Source organism: Theobroma umbraticum, unplaced genomic scaffold, assembly GCF_002168275.2.
Source record: "Theobroma umbraticum cultivar Fairchild unplaced genomic scaffold, ASM216827v3 scaffold_4.1, whole genome shotgun sequence".
Taxonomy (NCBI): Eukaryota; Viridiplantae; Streptophyta; class Magnoliopsida; order Malvales; family Malvaceae; genus Theobroma; species Theobroma umbraticum.
Window position 1 is genome coordinate 2840997 of NW_018397258.1, and position 17032 is coordinate 2858028.

Genomic DNA, 17032 nt, shown 5'->3' on the forward strand with positions numbered 1-17032 from the left:
TAGATAATAATTTTAATTTCATTAAATCGCTTTCGTCAGAAAATATTTTATTTGATTTAGAGTTATTTATTCATTATGTTATTAAATTGTAGTTATACCAAACGTTTGTATCTATGTATAATTAATATTTATGAACATTTTAATAATTAGGAGGTTTTGTAAATTAAAATAATGGCTGGTTGTAGGGAAATCCAAATCAGTAGTAGTTGTACAAGTTTTCTTATTATTATTCTATTTTACATTACAAAACATTCTTTCTTTTCTTTTCTTCTTTATTTTTTCCCTTAATGTTTGTCTTTCAATGTAAAAAGGAACACAGTTTAGCTTCAGCGCTTTTACTTTTTTTTTTTTTTGTAAATTACAATTCTTATATTATGTTGGTACCAATTAATAATTCTTAAGCCATATTTTAATTAAGTTAATAATCAATTTATTTTTGGTGGTTATGAATTTTATTTTATAAACAAAATAATTGAACCATAAACAATTGCTCATCAGTCGTTTTTCATGAAAATTCATAAAAAATAAATGCATTTTTCTTTATAGTCGTGAAGAAAAAAATAAACATTTAACCGCTCGTTCCGATAAAAATATTTAAATAAATTATTAAAGGCTTAAAAAAAAAAACCGGCCTATTAAAGACAGGGCACGCGAAAGTAAAGGGAATAATAATTATAGTAGATTCTCCACCGAAGTTACAGCTCGCAGGCAAATTCCTACTTGTCTTTACCGATTTCTTCACGTTAACCCTTTCGTTTTCTCCGAATCTATCGCTCTCTTGCTTTGCTCCTCAGTAAAAATCGGATAAAAGAAAAAGAAAGAGAAAAAACCGAAAATCCCTTGCCAATGCTTTATTACGTATGTCACTTTCTATTAATCTTTGACAATTCAGTGACTATCCGAATCCACCTAAATGCCAGTGGAGCCATATCCCTTTACTCATCAAAACTCACAAGCTTTCTCTCTTTCTGTAATAAATAAACACTCAACACCCACTTCTAGTATTTTCTTTGCTTTGTTTGTGGGGTGTTTTTTTTTTTTTCATTATTGTTTTAGTTTGAGCTAATTGTTTTTAGTGTAAATTTTGGATGAGAATGTAAATGGGTTCTTTGGAAAGTGGGATTTCATTGAAGAGAGCTGGTAGTAGAAACGAAAGAAACCCGTTTCTGAACCGACCCAGATCAAGATTTTCTCGGTTTTTGCTCTTCAAGAAGCTAGATTATCTCCAATGGATTTGCACAGTTGTTGTTTTCCTTTTCTTTGTGGTGTTCTTTCAGATGTATTTGCCTGGTTCAGTAATGGACAAATCCCAAGATTCCTTTTTGGAAGATAAAGATTTGGTATATGGAGAATTGAGGTACTTAAAAGAGATGGGTGGGTTAGATTTTGGTGAAGATATCAGGTTGGAACCCCGTAAGCTTTTAGAGAAATTTCAGAGGGAAAATAGAGTACTTAATTTGGAATCTTCACCTGGTTTCAACCGGAGTCAACACCGTTTCCAATATAGAAAGCCCCAGCTCGCATTGGTTAGTGAAAAAATCCTTGTATTTTTGTTTATTCAATGGATAATTTTTAAGGGTTCAGTTTCAGCTATTGGATTTTTTTTTGGCACGCTGTTATTTATAGTTTGGTTTTTTTTTTCCCCAAAATTTATACTTAAAGGTGTTTGCTGATCTATTGGTTGACCCACAACAATTGCGAATGCTGACCATTGCAACTGCATTGAGAGAGATTGGTTATGCTATTCAGGTAAATGACATTGAGTTCTGGTCACTTCATTATTTGTGAGTTTTGTTTCTCGGTGTTTTTGAATTCTGGTTGTAGACTGAAGAACACTCTGCCTGTCTTTTCAGCTGATAACTTAGTGCTTATATTGCTGGGCATGTTCGGAGTCATGACTATGACTAACAAAATCTTAGAATGAAGTTATGCATTCATCTTAGCTTCACGTGTTTTAATTTCTTTCTTGGAAGGTCTACTCCCTTGAAGATGGTCCTGTGCACAATGTTTGGCAAAGCATCGGAGTTCCAGTCGGCATTCTTCAAGTCAATTCCAATGAGATTGGTGTTGATTGGCTTAAGTATGTGTCTTTGTTTGTAATCTCTAATAAATCAACTTTAGGATTGATATTTTATATGACAATGTTTAATTGAAGGTGTCCATCTTAGTATGTGCAATTAGTGAACTATTTATATTATCTGTTATTGGTTATGTACAATAATCCTTATATTAGGAAATTTGCATAAGTGATTGTGGAGTTAGTTTGCTTCCATTCAGGATTAACTGTCCTTTTCTTCTTCAAAATGATTGAGTCTTTCCTGTAGAGAGTTTTTTTTTTTCTTTTCTTTCTGGGTATGTAATCATGATATATCGTTTTGCAGCTATGATGGCATACTTGTCAGCTCTCTTGAGGCCAAGGGTGTCTTTTCTAGGTAGGATATGTTATTCTATTCCCTCTGCAAGACAAACATCCTTCTCTGGTTTTTCCCTTTCCTATTCCATTTTCTTCCCTGTAACCAGTGAAGAAGACAGTTTTATCACATCTACAGACAAACTGCAATTCATTTTATTCAGACGCTTGAATTTTTACAAATGAATTTGTTACTTTTTGATCAGAAATCATAAAATTGAGTTTTAAAAAAGAAACTTTTGGTTTTTGCTGCTGTTCAACTAAAATACTTGATTTTTTAATTTTTAATCTGGCAATTCTGGTACCTATAGCTTTGAGAAGTTTGTCCAGATCAAAGATTCTTTTAGTCATGATCATTACTTTGGCACACATGTTGAAGACTTTAATTTGTTTTGCTTTATTTCGTACCATGTATGTTTAATAAATTTTCACTGGAAGAGTTACTTGTCTGAGTCAATTAACATGAATGAGTTTACTTGTCATAGTTTTATGCAGGAACCTTTCAAATCTATTCCTCTTATATGGACCATCCATGAAAGAACTCTTGCTGTTCGTTCTAGACAATTCACTTCAAGTGGGCAGATTGAGTTTGTGAATAATTGGAAAAAAGTTTTCGGCCGTGCTACTGTTGTTGTCTTCCCAGACTATGCCCTTCCGGTAATATTTATTAGATAATCATTTGGTCAATAGTTCATTGTTAACATATCATTGTCTAAAAGGGGTGAAAGGGATATAAGTTTTATTTAGCCCCGTTGAGAAGGTCTGACCAATGGGATAAGTGCTTGCAACTGAGTGATAATGCCCTATTTGTTATCCTAGTAATAGGTTAAATTATGAGCCAATTCCTACTTCAACACCTAGTTCCTTTGACTTTAGTTTCCCACACTCATGCTTCGAGAGTGGCTTTTAACTTGGGATTTATTTCTAGTGATTTGATTTCTTTCTCTACCTTCTGCAGATGATGTATTCTGCATTTGATACTGGAAACTATTATGTTATTCCTGGTTCTCCTGCTGAAGCATGGAAAGGAGAGAATGCAATGAATTTGTACAAAGATAATCAGCGTATGAAGATGGGTTATGAACCTGATGAAGTTCTCATTGCAATCGTTGGAAGTCAATTTATGTACCGGGGCTTGTGGTTGGAGCATGCTCTTGTTTTACAGGCTTTATTACCACTCTTTGCTGACTTTTCATCTGATACTAATTCAAATTCCCATCCCAAAATTATTATTTTAAGCGGTGACTCAACAAGCAACTACAGCCTGGCTGTTGAGGTACAGTCATAATCACTTTATCGAGTGCTATGGATAAATTTATGTGTGGACATATGTTTCAAGCTTCTCATTAATTTACTCTGTTTCATGCATCTTCCTTTTCCCCAGAGAATCGCTCATAACTTAAAATATCCAAGTGGTGTGGTGAAGCATGTTGCTGTTGAAGGAGACGTTGACAGTGTTCTGAGCATGACTGACATTGTGATATATGGCTCATTCCTTGAGGAGCCATCATTTCCAGAGATTTTGATAAAAGCCATGTGCCTTGGGAAACCAATCATAGCACCAGATCTCTCCAATATCAGGAAATATGTAAGCTTCCAATGTTGTTTCCTTTTCATACATCTGAGGTTCATTAGGCAAACTACTGACTGTATTGGCAATAACCGTTAGGTTGATGACAGGGTAAACAGCTATCTTTTTCCTAAGGAGAATATTAAAGTTTTGACACAGATTATATTGCAAGTGATATCAAAAGGAAAATTGTCACCATTGGCACGGAATATTGCTTCAATTGGAAGTGGAACTGTTAAAAACTTGATGGTTCGGGAAACTGTTGAAGGCTATGCCTTGCTACTGGAAAATGTTCTCAAGCTTCCATCAGAAGTTGCCCCTCCTAAGGCAGTTATGGAACTTCCTTCAAAGTTAAAAGAAGAATGGCAGTGGAATCTATTTGAAGGTTTTCTAAATTCTACATTTGAAGACAGGAGTTCCAAATTTTTAAACAAGTTAGAGGAGCAGTGGAACCATTCTCAAAAAGAGAGGTCTGGTTCATTAGCTGACATGAACAATTCATTTTTGTATGAGATCTGGGAGGAAGAGAAAAAGATGCAGATTATCAATATTAAAAGGAGAAGAGAGGAGCAAGAGGTAAGAGTTGTTGTGGGCAATAGTATGTTATCCAAAAATTCAGTTGAACAATTTCGGTTTAATTGATGAAGTTTCATGCTCTTTCTAATATGTTAGTTGAAAGATAGAACTGATCAACCTCGTGGCACCTGGGAGGATGTATATCGAAGTGCCAAGAGGGCTGACCGCTTGAGGAATGACTTGCATGAAAGGGATGAAAGGGAGCTTGAAAGGACTGGCCAACCATTATGTATCTATGAACCTTACTTTGGTGAAGGAACCTGGCCTTTCTTGCACCATAATTCTCTTTATCGTGGAATTGGATTGGTGAGTTAGTGAAAGCATCAAATTGGGTTTGTATTTTTGTTTTATGCCACTTATGGATTTACTTCAAATGAAATTAAGAAATTTAAATAATTGGATATCCATTTCTTCTTTTATCAAGGAAATAAAAGTTGTAAAAAGAGTGCATGTGTGGGATCTAATCCTTAATTTTGATGATTCTGCATAAAGCTGTGGCACCTTTATACTCTAGTCTGATTTAAATACGTTCAATGGGTGTTGCAGTCCACTAAAGGTCGAAGGCCAAGGATGGATGATGTTGATGGACCGTCTCGTCTGCAACTTCTTAACAACCCATACTACCGAGACACTCTTGGTGAATATGGGGCCTTTTTTGCGATTGCTAACCGAATTGACCGCCTACACAGGAATGCCTGGATAGGATTTCAGTCATGGAGAGCAACAGCTAGGAAGGTATGGCAATGGGTGACCCCCCTCCCCCTCCCCTTGCCTTGTTTCTTCTTGCTTCTTTCTTTTGCTTCAGAAACCTCTTTTAGCTCTACATGTTAAAACCATCTTTTCTTTTTGTGGGGTTAATTGGTGAGAACTTAGCAAAACACCTAAATTGAAATGTATTTTGTTTTCTACTTGTGCCCTTGACTCTTTCATATCTGATTGTGGGACAATAACAGGCATCCTTGTCTAAGATTGCTGAAACTTCATTGTTAGATACCATTGAAAAGCGCAAGTATGGTGATGCACTATACTTTTGGGTTCGAATGGACATGGATCCAAGAAACAGCATGAAGGGGGACTTTTGGTCATTTTGTGATGCTATAAATGCTGGAAATTGCAAGTAAGAGCTATAAAGTCTATCACTTATTTCAAATGCAAAAGCATGAAATTGTACAAAAATGCATAAATATATTTATTGTATTAGCTTATTTGCTTACCTCATTTATCATTTCGTTGCAGGTTTGCTTTCTCTGAGGCTCTTAATAGGATGTATGGCATAAAGCATGATTTGATTTCTTTGCCACCCATGCCTGAAGATGGGGGCACATGGTCTGTTATGCAGAGTTGGGCCTTGCCAACAAAGTCCTTCCTAGAGTTTGTTATGTTTTCAAGGTGAGAGTTGTTACACTTAATGGCTTCTATGTGAACAGTTTATAATATGTCAACTGGTAACATGTCTCCTTTGCAGGATATTTGTGGATGCATTGGACGCGCAAATGTATGATGAGCACCATCAAAGTGGTCACTGTTGTCTGAGTTTCTCAAAGGTAACTTGCTTATGGGGATTGATCTTAAGAGATAAGTTTAAGTTCAGTATTTGCTCCATTTCTTATTATGAAAATTAATATGAAATGGCCAGGGAATAACGGTTTATTGAACTCTCTGTAGTCTTTCCTAATCCAGTTAAAAGTCATATGGATAGCAGACTATAATTTAAATTGCCCAGACAGTTACTAAATGCTATTCAGAATTTGAGTGATGAATCCCATCAGGATGCTGCATTTTATACAGAAGTAGATCTCACCTCTTCCACACTCCTTAAAGAGAGTGGATTCCTTGTTCAGAAGGCAATCGATTTCTGCAGTATTCAAAGTAGTATTTTTGTTTTCTACAGGACAAGCATTGCTACTCACGGGTGCTGGAGCTACTTATAAATGTCTGGGCATACCACAGTGCAAGGCGGATGGTATATGTGAACCCTGAGACTGGTGTGATGCAAGAATACCACAAGTTAAAGGGTCGGAGAGGAATAATGTGGGTCAAATGGTTTTCATTCAACACTTTAAAGGGCATGGATGAGGATTTGGCGGAGGAGGCAGATTCTGACCACCCAAAAAGACGATGGCTATGGCCATTGACAGGGGAGGTTGTCTGGCAAGGTGTACTTGAGAGAGAGAGAAATCTCCGCAACCGACAGAAAGAGAAAAGGAAGCAAAAAAGTAAGGATAAACAAGAGAGAATGAGGCATAAACACCATCAAAAGGCATTGGGGAAGTATGTGAAACCCCTTCCAGAAGAGATGGAAAATTCAAATTCAACAATAGTAACATCAGAGTAATTTCACGTGTGTTTTGCATCCTTGGCGTTAGAATCTAATTTGATAATTCTTTAATTTTTGATATTTTTTTTCACCTTTTCTTTTTCTTGTATGTCTTATTTTTGTCAGAAAGGATGCCTTATTTTGTGTACATGAGAGTCCTTTTGTATGTAGCTAACCGCATCCTTCTGGTCATTGACGTTCATGAATGGCTCAATTGTATACTAGTTTTTTTTCCCTCAATTTCAGATTCTATTCCAGCACTGAAATTAACTTCTCCTTCTACCCATGGTTTTTCACCCTGAGCCGAGGTAATTGGTGGTTAATAATTTGCTGTGGGGATCCAATGCATGTGAGCTTCACTTATTGGTCGGGTGCATAGGGAATCGGTACATGTAACACGTTGAACTTTGGGTCCGATCCTGGCAGAAGCACTCGAGAAAATGGTGAAGATCATACAATTCCTATTGATGGTAATAGTAGCACGGATACCATAAGTAGCAATAAATCAAGGTAGCAATATTCATTGGCCCAAAAATAGCAGCAACATTCAGTGTTTCTCTCTTTATTGTATGTTGGGGATTCATGGAACGTGAATAATTACTACCAGAATCCAAATGCAGTGGGGAATAGGGGGAAAATTGATTACAGAAGGAATAAATTGCTAAAAATTATAATGAACAGCCATACGGTAAGAATTCTTTTCATACTGATAGGCAATCAAGCATTAATCTTCACTTATCAGTATGAAGTACTGACTCATTTACAAACTCGTAGTTAAAGGATACTTTCCTGCTTTCCTGCCAAGCAATGAAATTCTTTTTGCTTTTTCTTTTTAGCATTTTAATGCGTTTCACCACTTGTAACTCTATCCGCAATGTATCAGAAATCTGTAATTTTAATCTCTACAAGAAGGGAAATGTTAGGTACATTCAAGGATGATCATTCCTACTTAGCAACTACTGTATATAATACTTTTAACACTCATGCCGGGTAGGAGAACAATCGTACGGACAACTCAAGAGAGTCAAAACTTTGGGGCAAATAGACCTCATGATGTCAACCATAAGGGTCATACATTCACTGAAGTGTTTTTAAATGGAAAAGAAATAAAACAACACTAGAAGTAGGTGTTGCATTGGTTGAGCAGTTGATCCCTAAGTAAATTGCTGACCTATACTCGCAACCCACTGTAACCTTATGGGCTTGACTCCACTTATCCGTGACAAAGAGCTGAGCAGTGGATTATCAGAATAGAATCTAAAGATCACTACTGCTGAAGCATTACACTTCATATCAGAATCTTGGAGCTGCACATCAAAACACATCGCACATCACAAACAATCTCAAAATATGAGAAACAAACAGAAGACAAAAAATTAGTAACATCATTATGTAGCCTACCTCCACCAATGGTTGCTTCAGGAAGTCGTTCAATTGAATATTTGTGCTGAGTGATGTACATGATTGGCACACCAGGAACCTGCCAATAAACAAGTAACTTTTATCCTAGTTAACTTTCAAATGCAGCACCAACTCCACTAATTGATCATACCTTACGAATCCTTCGCTTTAAATCTCGATCACATGTAGCAACAATAAAGCATTTGTGCTGTTTTCGACGAAATAGGTCATGTAGTGAACATGAGAATAATATAAAAAGTTATAAAACAATTTGCAGAATGCATAAACTTCAAAATTGAAAGGAAAATTTGCATAAAAAACAAGTGGAAACGAAATTAGTTATAAATTCAAACTGAAAACACGCATATCTTGTTCACACGATTCCCAATCCAAACCGTTTATTAACAAAAATATGCAAAGCGAAGCATGAGAGTAACCTATGCCTGGCCATAACAAATTCTAGAGCAGCAACAATACAGCAGAGTCGATTTATCCCAGACCATTAAGCCAAATAAACAGAAAACAGAGGTCCCAAGATGTTATGGCAGGCCATCCTTAATAATCAATGTTATTATTGAATCTTTGTTCAAAATTGGACTATGACTGCACAAGCTACATAGCATAGACAGAGTCTTCGAGGAACTCAAAGCAAGTCCAAAAATTTCAAATCCTAATAAGTCCATAGCTATAAAGTGCTATACTCCAAATAATGTTTATTCAATGGGAAAACAAAAATGAACAACAAACATTAATGCTTGATGGTGGTACCTCTTGATTTGTTGTTACTACCCTTGATGCAAGACCATCATGCATGCCTTAAGCAGTGCGTTACAGGCCAAAATATCATGTAAATAATTCAAGAAAACAGACAATTTAAATCCTAAAACTTTTTTTGAGGGCAATTGTCCAATGTTCACGGAAGGAGTTATGCTAGTATATAATTTCACAACAGATACCAAGAAGTTCATGCCTGTGTAACTCTCTCAACAATACAGTCATCCGCATAGGTTCCTTTATGAGTGCATGGCAGTCTTTCAAAACGAGGATCCTTAGCAATCCTGCCAGAGAGAGATGTTAGAACACTTGTTAGCTGTATAAGGAAAAAAAAAATATCACTAGTAAATTACGCAGAGATAGTCATCCCCATCTGGAAAAAATGAAGTATGCAATAACAGAGGTTCAGAAATAGTTCTTCAAGTAAGTCATGTATTGGACTACCAATAAATGAAAACAAGGTTCTAGCAAAACATTAGGGGCAAAATTAAGAAATAAAGAATGCAATTTTCAGATACATTGAGGCCAGATAATTAAAAAAAAAAAAAAAAAAGACATCGCAAAGGGATATTGCGGATAAAGAGAACTCATGGGACTGTACCTCAGAGCTACACGGTATTTTTGACCTAGCTTTTCAAGTTCAGCCATCACACAGTCCGTGATACAAGGAGTGCCTTCAAATACAAAAAGTAGACAGAATCAGCAAAAAAACAGGCGTGTGAGTAGAAATAACAGATTACTTAACACTTCTTGAAGTGTGCTTGGAGCATGTCATGAACAAATAGTCACGATCACATTGCATAAGAGTAAAGTTCCCGAATGAATAAAGAAAATCCTCACACTATAAGAAATAAAAGCAATATACACTACGCATTCAAAGTAATAATCGAAAAGCAAAACAACTTCATGACTCACATTTTGCATATAAGCAGTCCATCATTCCCTTCTCCAAATCCAACTACCAAAGGAAAAACAAAATGTTAAGAATTAACAAAAAACAATGGAGTAAGCATGACTCAAAACAAAAACTGTCATAACTAAATAGGTATGTGGGTTGAATTAATATTATAATTTTTACTTTGAAAGTGTATTATAATAGCCATTTAATTAGAAACATAACTTTATAATCGTAGTTAAAATAAATACATCAAATTCAAGAGGGCAACAAATATTAGCACTGACTTTGTTCTGGATGGAGAAATTGATGAAGTTGGTATCCACCAAAACCCGATAAGGGGGTCCCAAGGAGGTGTTGTACGTGAAGAAAAGCGCTGAAGAAACATTCGGCCTAATTCACAAATCAATCCAAAAATCAAAAGGAATCAATAAAATCTGAAGTTGTTAAATTTCAAGAAAGAGAGAGAGAGAAGAATTAGAATTAGCATACAACAATATAAACAAGCTTACACATTTCTGGGGAGTTTTTCCTTGCTCAGGTCTTTCTTGTTAGGATTCAAAACTTGTTCCTTGTAACTGAAATTTGACAGAAAGCAAGAGTTAAACATGGTCATTATAAGAGTAACTAAAGTAAAAGCGAGAGTTAGAGAAAGGGGGAGGCTTAAAAAGAGCTTGCTTTTTAATAGCTTTTTGAGTGACTATCTTCTTCATGCCAGCAAATTTTTGGGCCTTCTTTGCTTTTCCCATCGCTTCCGATTGAAGCCTGCAAAATCAAAAGCGCCGGAAACCTAGAACCCGAACAGGTAATCCTTCGAGCAGTTCAGGAATTTTCTGTATAATAAGAGTGGTCTGATAAAGGGGCGGGCGAGAGAGCAGTTTTCTGTCAGGTCGGTTTGACAGGGGAACACGAAGGCTGAGTGCTCGATCAGGGTCAGGGTTTTGGGTTTTGAAAGAAACGAAGGAAATACCCGATACAAGGAGTGGAGCCCCAGGCCCAGGGCTAGCTTTAAGTTGGGTGCTCGCAAGTGGATATTGGTGAACCGACCCTGCATTGGGTTGGTCTTGCATGACTGCCTCAAAAAGGCCCAAAAGCTTTAAACTTAAGCTTTTTCTTGTTAAGCCCATCTATACACCATGAATTCTGATTTTCTTTTAATCAGATTACCGTGAACTTTGAAGACTCGGGACTTGGAGGAATTTTATCAAAAACTTATACAATATATAATTGAAAATTTGAAGTTTCAAGTATAAACAATTAAAATTTGGCAAATTAATTTGCAAATTATCCAATAATATTTTATAATGTAAGTCATTCAATGTAATTAAAATTCTTATTGCTTATAAATTATTCAACACTATTAGAATTAAGTTGATTATTTTTTATAAAAAGTTATTTAATATAATAATAATTTTTATTTACAAATTAGATAAATTATATTAATATTTTTAAATAAAAAATATTTACAATGATAATTTAGAATTATAATTTTTACGTATCAAAAGTTATATCAACATCTTTGTTTTAATGTTTGATATAAATATAAATATATTTCGCTATTTATCTTCTACATGGTATAAATTGCTTGTCAATAATGCAAAGAAAAGTATATATTTAAAACATATAGTGCTAGGTAGCATCTTTCATTTAAAATTATAGTAAAGATAAAAGGAGGAGCAAGATTTTTGTTTAGTCCCATTAGATTACATTAAGTTAATAAAATTTATTTAACTTTTGGAACTATAGTTGCCCCCGTTGCATGCCTCCATGTTGTTTCATGAGAAAGTCTTCAGACCACGTCTTTGATTTTGGAACTGTACCCACTCTGAATATCATTGCACCTATCCCATAGCATGACTCCGCCATACTTGGCAGAAGCCTTGACGAAGGGCAGCAACTGGGTTCTAAGATCATTACTTGGCACATAACCACTGTCAGCTGCCGCATGAGAGGCTGGAAGCCCGAGGCAGAACTTGTCAGCTTTGATAGAAGAGGTCCATTTGTTCCATGAATCCTTGAAAGCTCCAGGATTGCTGGAGCTGAATTGGCATAGAGGGTTGTTGCAAAATTGGACCCAGACATAGTCAAGTAGCCCTGTCCGAAGTGCACCATTGAGCCATTGGTGGGGGAAAGGACGTAGCGGGGCTGCGGTTAAGTACACTTTCTTTCCACCTTGGCTGAGCTCGGTTAATCCCCTGGCCAGTGCAGCGTAGTAAGGTTCCTCTCTCTCAATGTCAAAGTCCATGCCATCCAGAACGGCACTCCCTAGAGGTCGAGAGATTGAACTCCCACCTAGAATATTGTTCCACAGATAGACAGCAGCACTCCTGGCATCATCAGCTGATGATAAGTAGTCACCGGCACCACCCCCAATCGAGAGCATGACCTTTATGCCTCGGTTTTGGCAGTTTTGGATGCCTTTGCACAACTTTTGGCAACCATTTGACGCTGGATCACAGTGACCAGCTAAGTTGATTTGAGGCTTACGGACATTGCCAGAGGTTGAGAGAAATGCTATGTTTACTATTTCATATTTTCCTGAATAACATGTGTCAGTGAGTGTGCCCTCTTGCTCGTTTTGGCCCCAATAAACTACCACACACCCAGCTTCTGATTTGAAAGAGGAAGCGAGCAGAATATTCAAGAGGAAGAGCATAGCGTGGTTTGAGCAAAGTTTGGCATCCACGGTTGAACTAAAGTTTCCTCTATTGAGCTTGATAGACGGGCTCCCCTTGGATCAGCCATCTAGAGATAGGGGGAGTCAAAATGAGAGATATTTTTGCATTTCTAGTCAACCTTATCCGCGGGCTTCGTTAGTGAAACAAGACGGCCCACCAGTAAACGTAGCAACGTTATGAAGGTTGACATTTCCTCTTTGTTTTTTTTTTTTGGAGAATTTATGCTTTGGTTGATGCTAATCGCTTAAAACATTTTCAAAATTTTGTTATAGAAATATGAGATGTCCCGATGAAATATTCACACCCTAACTTAATATTCGAATTTAAGAAATTGTTAAATTTATATATATGTTGACAGTTAAAAAAGGGCATAATACTTTAATGAATTTTTTAATTATTTAAAAAGATTTAAAAAAATTATTTAACTAAATATATATATTTTTATTTTAAATTAAATATATTTTTATGACTAAATATGTCATATGATTACGTCATTATGTTATATAAACATATCATGCTACCATCCATTACAACATATCAATATATTAAATCAGTATAACGTGACATAAAATAACCAAAAATAGTTAAGTAATGATAATTAATCAATTGTTAATTGTAAAAATTTATTTAATTTAAAATAAAAATATAAAAATTTAATTAAATAAAATAAAAAATAAAAGTAACGTATACATGTGATTCCTTTTCTTTTTCTTTGTCTCTTTGTACTTTTTTTAGATTAATAATTTATAAATAAAAAATAATTTATAGATTAATACGGGGAATTTCATCAAAAAGTTATATATATATATATTAAAATTTTAAAGTTTGTAATATAAACAATTAAAATTTGACATATTAATCTATAAATGATTCGATATTATTAGAATTAAAAAAATTTTGGTAACATTTATTTAACATAATAATAATTTTTATTTTCAAATTAGATAAAACCTTATTAATTAATATTTATGAATGAAAAATATTTACAATGATAATATAAAATTATAACTTTTGTCAATCAAAGGTTACATCAACCTCTTGCGCATTTCAAACAATACTTAATTAGTATTACACCCGTATCTGATCCACTGTTTTCTTCTTAAGCATAGCTACTTTAGCCTTAACGCAATGTATGTAACTAAAACTTAAAAAGGATGCATGCATTGAAGGCCGGACAAGCTGGAAGAAAACCTTTGCACCTACGCTAAGGCATTGACTAGTTTGGTGGTTAATGTATTAATTTCCAGAGGCTCCTCCAAGGGAATGACTTTCTTTTCCCAGTCTTTACGTTCTGCTTTTATGCCTTTCTTGTCTCAGTCTCGACGTTCTGCTATTAGTCCATGTATAACGCGCTTTTGAGGGGGTGGAGCGAAGAATACTGGCTTCAAAGTACTGAAAAGGAATTTCTTTAACGGTGGCAACTGAGAAAGAACCATAACAATTTCACCAGTAGTCACATTATTGCTTTCACATGTAGGGTAGAACTTTGTACTAAAAAACAGAGGAAAGAAAATCGTCAAGAACGTCATTGTGGATTTAATTAGAGTTTTATATAATTAATGACAGTAATGAATTCGTTATTTTTTTTATAACTTTGTTAGAAGGAGATTAATAAAAATAATAATTTATATATTAATATTTAAATCTTAAAAATTAAAAAAAATCATTTTATAATTTTAGATTTTATTAAAAAAATTAAAACTTAAACTACTCTCTTTCTCCTTCAAAAAAATTCAAGATATACTCTTGAGACCTGTAATAAGGCTTCTTCTTCTCAATCCTGGGCTACATTTTTTCACTATCTCAAAAACAACTCATTTAGTAATTTTTAATTCAAATTAGATTTTTAAATATTTCATGTTTAAATCTTTTTTGAGTAATTTGATAATTTGGGAATCACAAAATCTGGTTAATAGAAAATAGTATTTCATGTCAAATAATATCTAAAAATTACGAGTCTATCTTTTTTTATTTATTTTATGAATATATTATTTGATTATTTGATTTTTATATTTAACCTCATATGATTTGTGAATGTTGTTTATACTTAGTTTTGATTCATAAATAGACATTTGTCAAATTATTAATTGTTGACACCACTCATAAAAATTTCTAAGTATGCCCCTGTTGTGGATGGATGGCCGAAAAAAAGGAAGAAATCTTGTAATAAATGTTAATTAAGCTTTCTCCATAGGTAACAAATTTTTGGTCAGCAATTGTACCTAGTGGTTGAACCCAATTCTCCCCTTCCAATTTAATAACAACTAAAAATATCAATTGCAATCAAATTATTGATCTTGAAAATTCGTTTAACCCACACAAAAAGGAAAAGAAAACCTTCTACTTAAATCTCTAAAATTAAAATAATGATGAAAAATTGATAATGATATTAAGAAAAAAAATTTAATTTAATAATTTTACCACAAAAAAAAAAAGCAAATATTATGTATCCTAATTGTATAGTTAAAGAAGCAAGCGTGGCATTGCAAACAATACTTAATTAGTATTAGACTTGAAATTTTGCTTAGTTGATATTTTTATATATTATTTTTTATTAATAAATTTTATTTTTATTTTTTTCAAAATATAAAAGCAAATTGTAAATATCATAAATGTCAACCAAACAAAGCATAACTGGTTATACTTGTTAAATCGAAATTCTATCAAGCAATCAAAGCACAAAACCTTAATATGATTTGATTGTTCTTTATTATTGCTTATAGCATCTCTGCCCTGTAGCCATGAAATGATAGTTCCATAATGCAAATATTTGACTATAACTTCTCTATTTAATTTCATATGATAGTGAAAAGAAAAAATTGATTGTCTTCAAGCCTCAGCTGCACATGCACTACTGGCTCAAGGTCATTATTCGTATAATAATAGGGAGGCAGGGGTATAATCCTCTATAACCTCAAAGGCTGCCCTTAATAGCTGAGCTGTAACTCTGATCATATTGTCTAGACCAGAGCATGACACCACCATACTTAGGAGAAGCCTTGATAGAAGGTAAAACTTGAGAGGTAAGCACATCAGGCGGGATGTACCCACTTCCGGCCGCCTCCGGAGCTGCAGGCAGTCCCAAAAACACTTGGCCAGCTTGAATTGTTGTCCACTGATTATTCCATGCATTGATAAGGTTGTTTGCATCGCCAGAATATTGACAGGGAGGGTTGTTATAGAATTGAACCCAAACGAAATCGAAAAGGCCAGTGCGTATTGCGCCATCTAGCCACGCATCTGGGAATGGACACTGGGGAGCTGCACTCAAGTATATTTTCTTCTGTGACTGTTGGCCAAATCCTGATAGAGCCTTGGCAAGCTCGTCCCAGTATTGGGCTGTTCCTCCTTCAATGTCGAAATCTATGCCATCTAAGACAGCGTTACCCAGTGGACGGGAGCCTGATTGACCCCCGAGAAAATTGTTCCACAAGTAATCTGCAACCTGCCTGCATGGGATATTAAGAAATAACAAACATTATATTTTTTTCATTTCAGGAGATGTTGTACTAGTAAGGACACGAGCGAATAAAATGCGATACTTACCTGGCATCGTCTGGTGAAGAAAGGACGTAGCTTCCTGCGCCTCCTCCAAGGGAAAGCAACACCTTAATCCCCTGCTTTTGACAGGCCTCAATGTCACTGCTCAAACCAGTGCAAGTATTGGCGGCTGGGTCACAATGGCCAGCAAGGTTAAGTATTGGGGTCTGGCCATTTCCAAAAGTGACTAGGAAAGCAATGTTGACAATCCCATAATTGCCCGTGGCGCAAGCATCTGCCAAGCTGCCCTCATTTCCATTCTGGCCCCAATAAATAGAAATCTGGGCAGCGTTGGAGTTATTGATCAGAGCAGCGAGGAGAAGGCAGAAAAGAGGTAGAGAGGTTAGAAATTGCATAGCCATTGTGCCTTCGAACAATAACTTGCTGGGCTTAACAAGGAAAGGAAGACGGGTCGTTTTATAGGCAATCGGGAACGATTTTTCTTGTCCCAGTCCTAACGTTCTGCTATTAGTCCAATGTATACCGCGTCTTCGAGGAGGTGACATGAATTTCGTCAATGGTGGCAACCGAGAAAGAACCAAAACAATTTCCTTCAGTCACATAATTGCTTTCACATATAGGATAGAACTTTGTACTAAATAGAGAGGAGAGTAAAGTGTACATCCCTGTATGGATGGTCCAAAGAAAAAAAATTTGGCAAATATTAATTAAGCTTTTCCCCCAAGTAACAAATTTTAAGTAAACAACTGTAGTAGTCCAACCCAATTGTCCCCTCCAATTTAATAGCAACTAAAATATCAATCACAATCAAATTATTAAGAAATTCGTTCAAGTGACACAAAAAAGAAAACTTTCTTAAATCTCCAAATCGAGTATACCCTCATGTTCGTTGTTGACATTTCCTCTCTTT

The 17032-nt window shown here is 35.2% G+C and overlaps 4 protein-coding genes across 4 annotated transcripts; 1 reads left to right on the forward strand and 3 right to left on the reverse strand.

The window, feature by feature from the left end:
• Positions 1-818: 818 nt before the first annotated feature.
• LOC110414262 (glycosyl transferase family 1 protein) lies at positions 819-7139 on the forward strand. Its single transcript, XM_021425356.1, has 14 exons — positions 819-1526; positions 1663-1749; positions 1974-2080; positions 2382-2432; positions 2896-3067; positions 3369-3686; positions 3795-3998; positions 4080-4556; positions 4653-4862; positions 5103-5291; positions 5510-5673; positions 5793-5945; positions 6022-6100; positions 6448-7139. The coding sequence occupies exons 1-14, from the start codon at positions 1101-1103 to the stop codon at positions 6889-6891; spliced, it is 3081 nt and encodes a 1026-aa protein (XP_021281031.1). The 5' UTR covers positions 819-1100; the 3' UTR covers positions 6892-7139.
• Positions 7140-7822: 683 nt separating this feature from the next.
• On the reverse strand, positions 7823-10870 carry LOC110413813 (PIN domain-like family protein). The gene is made up of 9 exons (XM_021424779.1): positions 10622-10870; positions 10456-10521; positions 10231-10336; positions 9964-10006; positions 9650-9722; positions 9245-9332; positions 8426-8482; positions 8275-8353; positions 7823-8180 (listed from the first exon to the last, which is right to left on the reverse strand). Exons 1-9 carry the CDS (start codon positions 10690-10692, stop codon positions 8167-8169), a joined length of 597 nt encoding a protein of 198 aa, XP_021280454.1. The 5' UTR covers positions 10693-10870; the 3' UTR covers positions 7823-8166.
• An 862-nt stretch (positions 10871-11732) lies between these two features.
• Positions 11733-12599, reverse strand: LOC110413286 (basic endochitinase-like). Its single transcript, XM_021424050.1, has one exon. The coding sequence runs from the start codon at positions 12597-12599 to the stop codon at positions 11733-11735; it is 867 nt and encodes a 288-aa protein (XP_021279725.1).
• Positions 12600-15288: 2689 nt separating this feature from the next.
• On the reverse strand, positions 15289-16657 carry LOC110413489 (acidic endochitinase-like). The gene is made up of 2 exons (XM_021424320.1): positions 16168-16657; positions 15289-16070 (listed from the first exon to the last, which is right to left on the reverse strand). The coding sequence occupies exons 1-2, from the start codon at positions 16521-16523 to the stop codon at positions 15536-15538; spliced, it is 891 nt and encodes a 296-aa protein (XP_021279995.1). The 5' UTR covers positions 16524-16657; the 3' UTR covers positions 15289-15535.
• Positions 16658-17032: the final 375 nt, after the last annotated feature.